At 37.8% G+C, this 16142-nt stretch overlaps 1 protein-coding gene across 1 annotated transcript in view; it reads right to left on the bottom strand.

Annotated features, from left to right (window-relative positions):
* Positions 1-16142, bottom strand: part of LRP1 (LDL receptor protein 1) — a 744558-nt gene that overhangs the window by 423610 nt on the left and 304806 nt on the right. The window contains exon 36 of the mRNA XM_068228249.1: positions 5550-5794. Within this exon, the coding sequence (XP_068084350.1) occupies positions 5550-5794 (245 nt within the window). The remainder of the gene's footprint in view (positions 1-5549; positions 5795-16142) is intronic.

Raw genomic sequence — 16142 nt, 5'->3', positions numbered from 1 at the left:
GCATTTTCCTTGTCATTATGTGTCATTTTTCTATCCTCACTTTACAGCATTAATACGAGAGAGGCAAATTTTTGTAGTTGTCTTCCAAACATTTTGTAAAAGTCTCTGGAATTGGTTTTGAGGTAATTTTCTTCTACTGAGTCAATTAGATCTTTCTGTAATTGTCTCTTGGTTTGCCTGATAATTTGTGTGAACTTTTTCTTGATATTTTTGAGGTTGGTTGCACTTTCTTCTGTTTTGTGTGTTTGAAATTTTAACCATGCCTGATGTTCTTCATGAATTTTATCACATTCTGAGGTCACCAGACATGTCTTTTATGTGTGTTCAATGGGGCTATATTTTCAGCTTGTTGCCTGAAAATTGGAACCAATTCTTCCAAGTTATCTGTCAGTTTTATGCTTTATGAGACTTCCCTATATTTATCATTTCTAATTGGTGTGGATCAAAGTTCCTCTTTCACTTATTGGGTTTCGGTTTCTTTTTTAGTGGTGTGAACTTATTTTTGATTTTGGCTATGTAATGATATGAACCTGTATCTGCTCCTCTCAACACATTGGCGGGCAGGAGACGAGTTTACTCGTGTTTCGCTGGCCGAGCGTTGTGGACGGGAGATTAGTTAACTTGTCTTCACGAGACTTGTACATTCCGCGACATCTGTCAAAACCTCTGAAACTATCTGGCATTCAAGGTCACTAGAATCTCGGTGTTGAAGCTTTTTTTTTATGCCATGCTAGCTTTGCTTTACCTTCTTCTTCTGTTTTTTGATTCATTTGCTAAGTTTTCCGACCTCATGTTTACATTGTTCAAGGAACCATGTGGTGGGTAAGATGGCACTTCCTGGACTGAACTAGAGCGTAGATGCAGACACGATTTTTAATGAAGTATATGTGGATAAGTATTTGGATTGCCCCAGTGATGTTGATGATCACTAGTTCCAAGTTGATAGCTATTCTGACAAAAGTGTCTCGGTTGATAATAATGATGTGACCCTCCAAAACAACGTGAAGTATTGGTGGTCGAGAACGACGCTGAAAGTAATGTTGTAAGTGTAAATGGAAGTGATATGTCTATTTCTTCTGACGAATGGGTAGAAAATAATAGTTCACCGACTTGAAAGGATTTCCCAGGAGTTCCTGGCATAACTGTAAGACTTGATGAACCTCAAAATATTGACGAAGTAGTAAGGCTTACTTTTTGTGATGATTTCTTTGAACCTTTTGCCGAGCAGACAAACTTGTATCCAGCAAACTACTTCATTACACAAAATATCCCCTAAGGGCTTGAAGTGGCCTGATGTAACTAGTTGTGAATAGCAAATTTTTTTTTTGCTTTGTTTATATTGATAAGACAGGTAAAAAAACTCATATTGGAAAGACTACTGGTCAACTGATCTCCTCAAATTTTGCTGTGTGCCCCTTCACGGAGGTCATTGCTTCACAACTTACCACACCAGGAAACATTATTAGGACTCTTACCAAAGGTCTCAAGTAAATTTCACGATAATAAGTAGAAGGTTAGTGAAGTTAGACTAATTTGTTTATGTACATGCGCTGTAGCAGTAAGTTACACAGAAAATGGCCGGGCGCAGGGGTTGAGCAGTGTGATGAGCACACTCTGATTTCTGTGTAGAAGGATTTGTCCATAAATACGTGATCCAGCTGTCATTCCCCTTTTCTCCAACCAGGATGTTTCAAAGTTTTAAGGTTGTTTGGCCTCCTTTTGAAGTATGTGGATTTCGAGATCAGTTTGTGTTCTCTGCAGAGTTCAACAAGTCTTTGACCATTTGTATATTTTATGTGGAGCCCAGTTCCCAATGATATCTCAGTATTTCTTTTCTCTTCTGAGTTGGGCACTGAAGTCCCCTAACAGGATCTTAACGTTGTTAATATTTACTTGGTTTACTGTTTCATCACGGAGATCCCAAAACTTCACTTCTTTCCTAGTCCTTTTTAGAAACTTCTTTTCATTAGTAGGGGCGTGGACATTTATGATGGTATACAATTTGTTGGATGCTTTTAAACTCAAAGTTGCAATTCTAGGTGAGATAGCTTGAAGAATCTATTATTTTCACATTGACTATAAACTCAGTTCCAAATTGGGGACATTGTTTCATAACCCTTAGTCCAGGTTTCCTGTTGCAAATTCTGTAGCCTTGAGATTCAAATGGTTCTTCTGTAGTATTTCTCATCTCCTGGAGTCCTGCTACTACAATTTTCTGTTTATCTAATTCGTCCGTCAAGTTCTTTAGTTTTCCTGCTCACTATATCTATATATATAAAAGAACACCGACCGACCGACTGATTCATCGTCAAGCCAAAACTACTGGACATAACGAAAAGAAATTTTGAGGACACAATTATATTACAATGTAGGTGCTCATTATTATTATACAAGACGTAAAGCAGCTTCAAACGTAGCTCCTCCAGGGTCATGGTAGAATTGGAGTTTAACAACAGTAAGAAATTGAGACGAAGCTCCCTTCTCAAGAAGTGAATGGCAATCAGCTTCATAGTTCTGTGTTAGACTCAATTTAAGGCACATAAAGTAAGCTCAAAATAAATAACAGCCAACCTGGAAGGAGTGAAAGAAATGAACATTCAACAATAATTAGAACAGTGTCAAGAGGTCAATCATTTTAAAAAAAACTTTTAACTGGAAGACAAACAGATATTTTTAGTGTAACAGTGTTGAAACTTTTAACAACAACTAATCTAATAAATAGATATAGTTTTTTTAAGTACGCTAAGTATGTATTCATCCTGTCTCATTTCATCAACCCATTAACCACCACATTGTTTTAACACCATTTTAATTTAATTTATATTCATATAGTTTTTAAGAGAAACAATGTACCCGATAATAAAGTACTCAAAAACTTAGTGATTCACCTAAGCTAAACAACAGCTGAAGATGTTCTCAAATAAGAACGAAACATGTACTGTTTATAATTAATTAATTTGCTAAAAAAACAAATAAAAAGTGTAAAAAAGGTGGAATATTTTCAATTATTGTAAGTCTCTGTGATTAGAATTTGATACGGAAAATGAAGCTGATTACTTGCAATGTCTCCAGTCACCCGAGTGCAGTACAAGAACGCTCTCCATCTTTGTCTATCCAGGTACATTTCTTCCTTCTCAACCTGGTGCTATTCCACTCCTCTTCTTTCCAGTCTTGCTTTATTTGACTGATCCAGCATTTCCTTGGTCTGTCTCTAGGTCTTTTGGCTTCCAATTCCTTTTCTAGCTATTTTCCTGCTGTTTTCATTTGATCTTTCCTTTTTACTGGGCCATACAATTTGAGTCTTGTTCTTACATTTTCTCTTAGCGACTGCTTTACTTGTGTATTATGACGGATCTCTTCATTTCAGATCTTATCGTTTCTTGTTTTCTGTAGCATTAACCTCAGGAACTTCATTTCTGCAGCTTGAAGTCTGCTATTATCTCTAGTGTTGATCATACAGGTTTCACGGGCATATGCAGTTACTGGCACGAAATATACCTGATAAACTGTTCTCTTTGTACTTAAAGGTATTTGGTTATCCCATAGAAGAGACCTAATTTGGTGATAAAATTGTGCTCCTTTTTGGACTCTGTAAGTGATTTCAGCAGTGGACTTTACATCACTAGTTACAATACTACCAAGATAACTGAAAATGGTTAACGTTTTCTAGTTTCTTGCCATTGAGTCGGACGCTAACCTGTAGCGCTTGTATGGTGACTTGCATCGCTACTGTTTCTGAGCGACTGATTTTTGAGCCAAACTGCTTAAACTGCTGGTACCAAGTGTTTAATTTCTGTTGAACGTCTTCTCCTGTTCCTCCTCAAATCACCATATCGTCTGCAAAGATTAATGCATTGAAGTCCTCATTAGATTCATCCTTCACCCTATTCATTACTTCATACAGCACCATAATGAACAGGAGAGGTGAAAAAGTGCTGCCCTGTTGCACTCTTTTATTTGTAGTGAACCAGTCAGAATAACCATCTATCTGGATACAGCTTTGGCAGTGGTTGTACAACATTTTTACCTTGTTGGTAAGATATACTGGTACGTTCCTTCTTTCCAGACATTCCCGTATTTTGTCTCTTGGCAAGCTGTCATATGCCTTTTCTGTATCCAGGACGACAAAGATGATATTAATCCCCTTCTCCCAGCGTTTTTCCATTATCATCTTAATAGTGAAGATAAGATCCGTTGTTCTGTTGCTTCTAAACCTGTACTGTCCCTCTTCAAGTTGTGGTTTAATAATGGCTCTTAATCGTCATTCAATAATTTTCTCCATCAATTTGAGTCCGTGTGACAGAAGTGTCATTCCTCAGTAGTTGCCGCATTTTTGCCCGCTTCATTTCTTGAAGAGGGGAACAACGATGCCTTTTCTCGAGGCTTTTGGGACCTTCCCTTCTTTCCCAGATGATGTTCAGCACTCTGTATAACCACTGAAAGTTTTTCCTGGAAACATAAAACTGAGTTGTGTGAGTCATTGTGTGTATCCTGTGTGAATGGGTTTTTCTTCATGTTCCTCTAACAACCAGCTAATGATTTGCTAGATTTGACTTACATGCATATTGCCATCAATAACAATAAAAATAAATCAAATTGTAGAAAATCACAAACACATGATCACTCGCGCTGTTAGGTCTCCCCTAACGCTACTCACTGATTAGACACACCCGACCGCTTGCGCTGTGAGATAACAACTAACACAATGCGTGCACGCTCTTTCTCCCACTCTTTCCTCCCCTCCAAAATACCACGGCTACTACACAAATACATCATGGTGTGCTCAAAGGACCGAATGAGGTATTTTCTTTCTGCATGTCCTTACTCTTCCATGTGATAGTTCCATCTTCTTTCTCTAGAGCATTTATTGAAATAAATGGGTTCTTTTTATTTTTCACGACCTTACATAGTAGCTTCTTGCTGCTTTTACCGTCTTTTTTCAATTTCTCAGTAAACTCTGTCCAACATTTTTCTTTTTCCATCTTAATTATTCTTTCTGCTTTCAGTTTCAGTTCTTTGTAATGTCGATCTAATTCTCTAAGCCTGTCCATGTTCTTTTCTACACTGTTCTGGTTCTCCTTGCCCATCTCTTTTCTTGCCATATTTCATTCTCTTATGGCACTCTGGATACCATCACTCCACCAGGGGTTTCCTTCTCTTTCATTCCGAACAGTGTCAATTGCAGTACCCACAAGAACTTACGGCAATGATGGGATAGGATAGAGCTAGGTGTGGAGATATGCAGTCCTAAACCTAACAAAATGCAAGAAAGCAGCCTACTTTGATCACGTCTTCCAAAATGACAAATACAACCTGATCCAACAGATCATACAAGGCAAGACAGAAAGAGCGTGTGCACACGCATGCTGAACTGAAAAAAACTGACGTAATTAAAATCCCATGTCCAAAAGAACTACTTCATACAGAAATGTTAGTAATGGACTCCAGATCAAGAATACCTGTCTCACAAGCCAAATTCCAAATTTTAACACATTTTATTCTTCTCAACCTTGAATGAATAATCATGGCATTATTCTGGAATCACTTACCCTCACATGTCTGCTTGTCAGCAGCTACCTTGCCATGTGCACAAGCACATATGGGTTGGGTGCCATTAAACAGACACAGTTCAGCACAACCACCATTATCCTTTGCACATAGGTTGGTGCCTTTCTGTTTAGCTTTGGCGAAGACTTGGATATCCTTCAGTGACTCTCCTAGCCCTCGTACCAGCACGGTGTAATCCGACACATTGTTTGTGCTTGCTACCTTGATGCTCCCTCGCTCAAAGGACCTGTCCAAAAGCAAAAACGAAACCTTTCTGAGTTTATTATGTAGAATGCTCACTTATCTATAATTTATGCAATTAAAGATAATTCAAATTAAAAATGGCAGCTGCACATTTAGCTTACTTTACATTGTGTTTGCTGTCAGACTTTCTTGTTTTACTTTCTTTCTCCCAGAAATCATGCAAAGTCATAAATAGCCTAATAGCAAATGAGATAAATGAACAAAGCCACAGTTTGAATTACAAATTACAATCTAAAAGAACTGAAGTTCATTACATCTGTGTAATTTTTTAGTAACAGAAGAGAACAAACAAGTGCAAATCAAGTCACGTGCAAAAAGATAGAAAGATAAAAATAAGGACAGTCAGTGTGGGAAGAGGGAGAAATGGGAAGAAAACACAAAAGAAGAATGACAAGCTTCATATGTACATCATATCCAGACTTTATGCTACAAGCAAAACATAACACAGACTTTTTGTCACAGGACTTGTCATCATACTTTAGGAAATTAGCAAAGCCACACATCAAATTTCAGTATGGATAAAAACAATTCACAGTTCTAGAATGTGAATTCTTTCCATGGAAACAATTACAAAGGCTGTAAATAAAGTATTGCAACGTAGTCCAGACACTCGCAGGAGATCTAGCATGTGCAAACAGAATGTGGAAGCGGTCAGGTTGTGCTGTTGTCGATGTGTAGTGTGCATCTGACGAGCATCCAGTTGGGAGTGTTATTGCTCTGTGGCACTGAGTGAAGAGTGTATATTTCACTGCTCTAAAGCATGTTTTCAAAAGGTGATCAGTGTTCGTGGATTAAAATCGAGGTTGCCCATGGAAAAATGCATCAGAATGTTATTGAGGATTATGTGAAGCCTGTGGTGAGAGTGAATTATCGTATAGGACGGTTGCAAGATTGGTGAAGGCGTTTCGTGCGGTTCAGAATGAGACTGCGGATTTGCACTGCACAGGTTGGCCGTCCATTCCTAATGATCAGATTGACATAATGAGTGGTCTCCTTTCCGTAGACCATCGATGGACTATCCGGAAATTATCCGTAGAGGTTGGTCTCAATAATCAAAACATCAAAGGGTGTGGCACATACTGACGAAATGTCTTAACATGAGGAAAACTGTGTCCCTTTGGGTTCCACATCAACTCACTGATGTACAGAAATGGTGCCGGTATGCACTGGCTGTCATCCACCTGGACAGATATTGCAATAAAGGAGACGCATTTCTGCAGCGTAATGCTGCCATTGATGATACGTGGGCACAAGTCTACGAGCATGAATTAAAGTGTCAATCAAATGAATGGTGTCACCCAGGTTCGCCATGACCACAGAATATTTGATCTCACAGGAACCCATGGATGAAACTTATGCTGATTGTGGCATACAACTATGAGGGTGTAATTCTTAAGCATGCTGTGCCTGAGTGACAAACCACCAACAGCGACTACTGTCAATTTCTGGAGCAATATCTGTGTCCGGCTATGTGAAGCACACATCCACGTTTATTGCAAGATGATCACTCTATCGTGTTGCATGACAACGCACAATGCCATGTCGCAAACAATGTCAAGCTCTTATTACAACGGTGGCATTGGGAAGTCTTGGAATACCCTCCGTACTCACCAGATACGAGTCCTTGTGACTTCAGCCTGTTCCGAAGATGAAGGAACCCCTTTGAGGCCACTGATTTCCTGACGTAACATCTGTACTCCGCGCAGTAGGGCGCTCTATCGCTGTCATCAACAGACAACGCCTTGCCAGTGGTCACCAACGGATTTCTGACCATTTGGCGAAAGGTAATAGACTTTGCGGATGACCACATTGAAGGAATGTAATGCAATTTTACTTGTTAGTTCGTTAAATATTACGTTCTACCAATATTGTCACTATTTTATTTACAGCCCTCGAAGAGTCAGAAAAATCTCAATCTCACAAAATTTCAGACTGGATGTAACTCCTAAATTCACACCAACCACAAAAGGAGGTAGAAAACATATGTACAAAGGCTACATGTACCTCAAACATAGGTCCAAATGGAAATGGGATGATACAGCCCAATACAATGCAATGATTATTACATTTGAAGATGGATTAACCATTTTGACAAAAACGAAACACAAGCCATATTCCTGACTGGGGCCTCTGCAAAGCTGAAGATTTGAAACAGGAAATGCAAGCTGAAGAATTGAAACAGGAAATTAAGCAAACAGCTGACTGCTCCATTGAATCAACATTGATCGTCATATAAAACCCAACTGCTGGCACGTCCAGTGATTTCCCGAAAAGGGAAACCTTAAAGAGAACCATGTCAGAAGAGATAACTTACCCCCTGAACCAAATTTTGTAGAAGCAATTGAAGATCTCCCTCAAAATTATAAAAAGAAACAATAGATGGCGAACAGTGCCTGCTTCATTTACAAACACAGACAGGTGCCTTAGTCTTCTGCTCAGACAACAACTTGAACATATTAGAAAGGTCAAAATATTGGATTTGCAATGGGACATTCAAATTGTGCCTAAAGTAGTAAAGTAATTTTATAGCATACACTGTACTGTATGAGGATTGTTTTTCCCTGTTGTATCCACAATGACAAAAAAAGACAGGATAAAGAAATATATGCTGAAATATTTTACGTTTTTAAGCAGAAGGTTTTAGGTAACTTAGGGACAGGTCTCCAATGTGATTACTAGAGCCTGGATTTCCATGCAAAAGCAACCTCCCGTTGTTATCCTGGAATTTCCTACTCGGAACTCTCACTTGTCACACGTCTTTGTTATCGCAGTAGGCAAACTTTAGCAGTTATTGAAGACATCATCATCTGTAGTCATCGCACGGAGAAGTCACTGCGGCAGTTAGAGATAAAAGCTGAACAAAATGATCCGTTCAAATCCTGATTTTGAATTTGTCAAGCTTATATAAAAGGTCTTATGCTGAAAATGCAAAGACATACAATTTGACCTCACTTTGTCCCAAATGTCTTCATTTAAGTATGTACCTGTCATTTCTTGTGACGTAGAAAGGTCATTTCCTGTGCTTAAGAATGTGCTGACAGATAAACAGATGATGTTAAATCAAGACAATTTGGAGAAATTAGTTTTTGTACAATGTTTCAAAAGGAATAGAATTTTGATAGTGCATATTTTCCAGTTTATTGTGCATGTTTCACCATATGATAGTGCATGAATACATTGCATATTTTGAGATTTGATAGTGCATGGAAACAGAAGGTTCAGTGCAAAACCAAGGTTTGTAAACTGCTATCTCAGTATCGCGACATCACAGAAGTTTGATACAAGTTTTGTTTTGTTCGTCTAACATAAAAGAAGAAATGAGCCATCATTTAGTGATGATAACATATCAAAACTAACTATGAAATTTCTGTAATATCAGCAGTGAATAATGCTTTCCCTAACTCAAATGTGGCAGATTGCTTCTTTCCTTTTCCACACAGCATGTGGCATAAATTGCAAGCCGAAGGTTTGACAGAACACTGAAATACACACAGTTTTACCCAATCATTGCATTTGTCTTTATTCCTGTGCAACATGTCCCTGAAGTATTTGAGATCCTAGGAAAAGAAATTTGTGAAGATCTACAAGGAATTTGTCATTATTATGTTAGGTGGCAAAGAACATCAATGTTTCCACTTGGCACATGATATGACTATAACTGAGTCATTTCATAACTTCCATGAACAACCAACACCTGTGAAGCTTGGCACAATAGAATAAACAGGATGGTCAGTCAAAACCACTCTTCACTTTACCATTTGCTCGATTACGTGCAAAAAGAGAAAGCTAAGGTAAGTCAAAAGAGAAAGCTAAGGTAAGTCACGATATTGAAAGACTCAAAACGTCAACATCCACCCATAAACAAACAGAGAAAATACATCTTGACGAAAGGGTTGAATGGGTCATAGCACAATACGAAGAATATAGGAATGAGAACAAAATTATTGACTATTTACGAGCACACTGGAGAATTCTATATTCTGTACAAAATAAATTATGAGGCTAGAATCCCAGTAAATTCTTGAAGTATACATAAAAATATATTTTATGCCTACTAAGATTTCTCAATGATTTGTACAAAATAAAATTGTATGTAACAAAATTGCCGGTAAATTCTTTAAGTATCCAATTGTTTGGTCTACTTCAGTGAGGTATTCTGGCACCCACAGTGCACAAAATACAAAATCCTATGCGGTCTGTCACAATATGATAAAGAATAGACCTTGAACATTGGGGAAAGCAGAGTGTGTGATGAAATTGTGTATATTTGTCCTCACAAACATTCAACTGCCCACAGCAGATCATCTGTGTCAAAAGACGGTCAGATATTCTACGCCCGATTCAGGACATATATGAAGTTCCCAATGGGAACTGACATCTGTATCATCTGATGGTCTAGCGGGCACCAAATTTTGCAAAAGAGACCAAGCCTCTCATAGTGCACTGGCACTGCCTGAGGTTCCAAGTAACCTGCACAGTGACCACCGCTAACTCCTTTGCCTCTTAACTGGGGAGTTCACACTAAGAAACGAACATTTGTAGCGGGAAATATATTTTGACGGAAAATGAGTTAATTCATCTCACCCATTATCATGATATGGGTGATGACTTACCTTATCACACCCATTACTCTTCCGCAAATGACGGAGGAACTCGTCCCGCCCATTATGCATGCATGCCTTTTAAAGTTAGAAATTTCATTGTTCCGTATTGAAGAATATTACAGTTAAAATTGAAATAATTGATAAATAGATTCAACCTATTCAATACAAAAGAATAAGAAATGTAGTAAATTACATTCCCATTTAATAAGAAGTAGAAATGGTACCGGTTTCGACCCTAGTCCAGTTCAGTGTACTTAATCTTTTCCTTTTCCTATGCACTGTTTTTCGTGTTTTAATCGGCTGACGATGACCTGGACTAGGGTCGAAACCAGTACCATTTCTACTTATTATTAAATGGGAATGTAATTTACTACATTTCTTATTCTTTTGCATGCCTTTGCAAAAGAAGAGTTATCTAGTCCTGCCCGTTTTGACATAAATATGTCTTATGGCTAGTAGTCGTCTAAAAATTTGCGTTATGGAAGTTAGCGTCACAAAAGGTGTGACGGTACTGTAATCCTAGCAACCGAACGGGCTGTGATGTATGGTATGGATCGATGGTCAGACAATGTTACCTAGAACCGTGCACGCTATGTCTTATGACCGGTGGTAATCTGAAATTAGCAGCCATTGATGGATGACCATGACTGAGAGACATACTTACCATAATTTGATTTTTGGAAAGGAAAAAGTGGTTTCATTTGATTTGCATTTGGTAATTCAAACCATAACTCAATATTTGATTTGACTTATTGCAACTGCAACCAATGAAACGATGCCACTGTTTAATGAAATACATTACACATATTACTACAATAGATAGCAAGAAATGCAGTGAAAAATAGTAGTAAAGTACTGTACTGTACATAATGTTTCAAAAAGAATAGCAAGACAATCTTCAACATCATTTTTCTTCAAGTCCCTATTTATAATGATACAGAAGCAAGCTCCCTGTGAGTGTCAACACTTGTGTTATCCTCTCTATCCAAAGAGCTCTCATATAATTCATCATCTGAATCAATGAGATGTAGAATAGTTTCATCATCCAAATGAGCATACCTAGCAATTATGTACGGAAGAAATTGTGTCGTAGGTACGACATCGTAAATGGTGTAAAACCTTCAATTATTATGTTTAATATATTTTAATTATAGTTTATTTAATGCTAAATTATCTTTTATTAAATGTTAAACATGACTAGTACATGGTTTAGCTGTAAATATGTAGAGTAAATTTGTATAACCTCAAATACGTATTGTGTATAAGTTTAACCTCAAAATCTATATAGTCGAAAGTGGTAGAAAATTCCATAATGTTCATATGTTAGACTTATTGTACTATAATTTTATATATATGAAGGGTTCTGGAAACTTACTGTAAGGTTTCATTATCCAGATACGTGTAGAGACATTAGGAATGTTGTAGAGATTTCCATGTGTATTGGTAAACAGTAAAAGAAAGTTTGAGTATCCATTCGAAGAGCTGGTCGATCAATGTTTCGAGTGTGTTCCATTAGAGTGTTGTAAGAACTCTTCCAGAAATTGATAATTCTAGACGGTTGATCGAATAGTATATATATCGAGCTGTCAGTCAGTGAGACAGTCAGTCAGTGTTGGACTCAGAGTCACGTTGAACTCGAAGGCAAGTGATGGACTGCGAGTGACTGTTGGGCTCTGAGGTGAGTCGGGGAATTCAAGAGAGTGCATGTTATAGTGCGCGAGTTAGTGTTGTTGATATCTGTACTTGTCAGAATGGACTTCAGGGTACTCCGCTATCAAGTGTTGTAGTGTCATTTGCTACTGTGTATAATTGTGTGTTGTGACTTACAGTGACAATAAAGTAATTTATATAAGAAAATGAACGTGTTCTCGTGTGATATTTATTTCTGTCAAATAAAATCACATTGCAGAACGATAATTGCAATCAAATATTGGCGTGCAATGTGGCACAGCAAGGCTGGGATCTATTGACATCTGTAAAGCGATCATAGAACTACACTCAGCAACAAAGAGAGACAGCAGATAACAGTTCTCGATGGCTCTAGATGACTTAACTCGTCATTATGTGATTAACAACTATTAGTAGATAAATTAACTCGTCACGCCCAGTTAAGATGTTAAACTAGACAGACACGCTATGCGATTAGCTTACACACTCCAACCACAAACAAGAATCAAGATAATAAATTACCTATACACCTTTCCAATGATCCTTTCCCAACTCCACTCCACCCAACTTCATTACCTTGAAAGATATGTCTCCCGTAAACTTCCATAACCACTGGAAGCAATTAGCTTATAGCCGCTTGCCCCTAATATCCTTCACAATCAGCCAACTCCCACGACCTAACACACCTTTCTGACACCGACCTTTGCCCACACTTAAATCGTATTATTAATATTCAGTAAGATGTGTTAAGAATCAAAATCAGTAATTGACTACTTTTTGGCAGAAAGGACAAATCACAGGAAGTTGATAGATGTGACAGCTTTACCAGAAGAAGCATTTGATGGCAACCATAGAGTTGTGGTGGCAAAATTACAGTTGGGAAAAATGGAAAAACTAAAAGAGATGACATGCATACATACATACATACATACATAATCACTACTGACCGTTATGCCTTTCAGCGTTCAGTCTGCAAGCCTCTGAGAATTTACTAAACGTTGCCACAATCCTTGATTTGCAACTAGTGTTGTGGCCTCATTTAATTCTATACCCCTCATCTTAAAATCATCAGAAACTGAGTCTAACTATCATCGTCTTGGTCTCCCTCTACTCTTCTTACCCTCCATAACAGAGTCCTTTATTCTCCTAGGTAACCTCTCCCCCTCTATTCATCTCACATGACCCCACCACTGAAGCCGGTTTATGCGTACAACTTCATCCATAGAGTTCATTCCTAACTTAGCCCTTATATCCTTCTTCCGAGTACCCTCCTGCCATTGTTCCAACCTGTTTGTACCAGCAATCATTCTCGCTACTTTCATGTTGTTACTTCTCACCTATGAATAAGATATCCTGAGTCCAGCCAGCTTTTGCTCCTATAAAGAAAAGTTGGTCTGGAAACTGACCGATGTAAAGATAGTTTCATCCAGTAGCTCAGTTCCTTCTTACAGAATACTGCTGATTGCAACTGCGAGCTCACTGCTTTAGCTTTACTGCATCTCGATTCAATCTCACTCTATTACCATCCTGGGAGAACACACAACCTAAATAATTGAATTTATCAACCTGTTCCAACTTTGTATCAACAATCTGGCATTCAATTCTGTTGAATTTCTTACCTACTGACATCAATTTAGTCTTTGAGAGGCTAATATTCATACCATACTCATTGCACCTATTTTCAAGTTCCAAGATATTAGACTGCAGGCTTTCGGCACAATCCGCCATTAAGACCAAGTCGTCAGCATAGGTCAGACTGCTTACTACATTTTCACATAACTATATCCCTCCCTGCCACTTTATATCTTTCAGCAGATGATCCATGTAAACTACAAACAACAAAGGTGAAAGATTACAACCTTGTCTAACCCTGTAAGTACCCTGAACCAAGAACTCATTCTACCATCAATTCTCACTGCAGTCCAATTGTCAACATAAATGCCTTTGATTAATTTTAATAATCTACTCTTAATTCCGTATGTTCCCCAGTATGGTGAACATCTCTAAAAAAAGAGATAAGAGAAAGCAAAACAAAATTATGGAAATAGAAAGACAAAAATGTACAGGAAGATTTTCAGGAGAGATTGAAGCAACAAATCTCAGTTACTAAAGTGGAAAATGTAGAAGAGGAGTGGGCCAATTTTAAAAAGGCATCTATAGTGCAGCAGAGAGTGCTTGTGGCAGATCATCTACAAGAGTGAAAGAAAAGGAGACACCATGGTGGAATGAGAAAGTGAGGAAAGTGGTGAAAAGAAAGAAGACAGGCTGGCAAAAATGGAACCGAGATCAAATGGAAGAAAACAAAAGAAAGTATCTCAACAGCAAACGGATATGTAAGAAGGTGGTAGGAGAAGAAAAGAAGAAGAGTTGGGAAGAATTTCAACCACAAAAAATGGAAGCAAACGTAAGTGGCAGTAAAAGGATGCTGTAAGGACTTATAAGAAGTAAGAGGACAGAAAGAGTTACCACAAAGCTAGTGAAAAAGGAAGATGGGAAATTGTTAACACACCCAGAAGAGATAAAGAGAAGATGGAAGGAGTATTTACTGAATGTGAAATACTGTACAGGGAGATGGAAGCAATACAGTGTGAGGACTCAACAATAGACAATGTGGGAGGTGGAGTTAGTGGTACAAAAGATAAAGATGGGAAAACAACAGGGATGGATGAAATCAGTGTGGAAATGATAACGGTTGCTGGACCTGTTGGTACGAAATGGTTGTACAAACTACTAATGTGTGTATAGAAACACAAATGTGTGCCAGAAGACTGGAAAAAGGGGACAATAATACCAGTGTTTAAGAAAGGGGACAAGAAAGTTTGTGGTAACGGGAGATTAGGACTTTGACTAGTAGGCAAAAGAGTAGAATTCAAGCCAGTGAGATGATATTCCTAATAAGTATGATAGGAAAGACAAGGAAAGACAAAGTGAGAAATGAAGATGTTAGGAAGGAAGTTGAAGGAAGTTGGGATAGCGAAGCTAAACGAGAGAGTTGAAAAAATAAACTAAGATGGTTTGGACATGTAAAGAAGATGGAGGAGAATAGAATTCCAAGACAGATGCTGGAGGCAAAGTGTGAGGGCAAGAGAGCAAGTGGAAGACCTAGAACAAGGTGGATTGAATCAGTGAAGAGCGGCATAAGAAAACAAAATTTAGACTGGGACAAGACTGTGGAAGAGGAATGGTGGAAGGAAAGAGGAAGATGGAGAAGTGCCATAAATACCCCGACCCGGCAGGAGCTGGATAAGGGGAAATGATGATGATGATGATGATAATGTAGATGTGTCAATGCAGATGGCACATACTTGCACACGACTCCCACCTCACAACAGTTAACTGGCTATCCGTGATGAATGATTTAACTTACAGCAGTACCACTGTCATCTTATACTGCAGTAGTACATTATGTACTACATACCAAAACTCTCAAGAACGATGATCACCGGGCAATGTTTATCGATATGATATGGACAACTTTAACAAAGTCGTCATCACTAATGTTAGTCTTTAAAGCATTTTTATTTTTTGTCTCCAGTCACTGACTGAAATACAATGTTCTTTAAATTGTGCAAATAATTTACCAAAATATCTTCTGTGATGACAAGCTTTTAAAAGAATAAATAATACACAAATGTTTTTTGTTAGAATTTTTTAGAAATGAAGAACAATTTGTTTTCATTTTCCATTATAAGAAACAAGCTACTACCAGTTATTGTAAATATGTTTATCCCACTTGGTAAAAAGTAATTGTTCTCATCATGATTTAATTATGATCTTAAAATCTTTAGTTAGTGACAAACATTTAAACCAGGAAGAAAAAAAACAGTTAATTTCAAACATAATTTTTTATGTAATATAATGTTTACAAGTGACAGTGCAGGCTTAAAAATGATTTACATTTTGAAACTAGGAACTATAATCAATGAAAATTATGTTAAATAACAACAAGAACCAATTAATTTTTGTGAGTGTATACAAGGGGGTTCACTAGACCCTTTCAATTTAGTTTTATGCATCCTGCCACTTTTACTACAATATTCTGAAATACGTCAGTCCCTC

This window comes from Anabrus simplex, chromosome 6, assembly GCF_040414725.1.
Source record: "Anabrus simplex isolate iqAnaSimp1 chromosome 6, ASM4041472v1, whole genome shotgun sequence".
In the NCBI taxonomy this organism is placed as follows: domain Eukaryota; kingdom Metazoa; phylum Arthropoda; class Insecta; order Orthoptera; family Tettigoniidae; genus Anabrus; species Anabrus simplex.
This window is presented reverse-complemented; position numbering and strand designations above follow the sequence as displayed.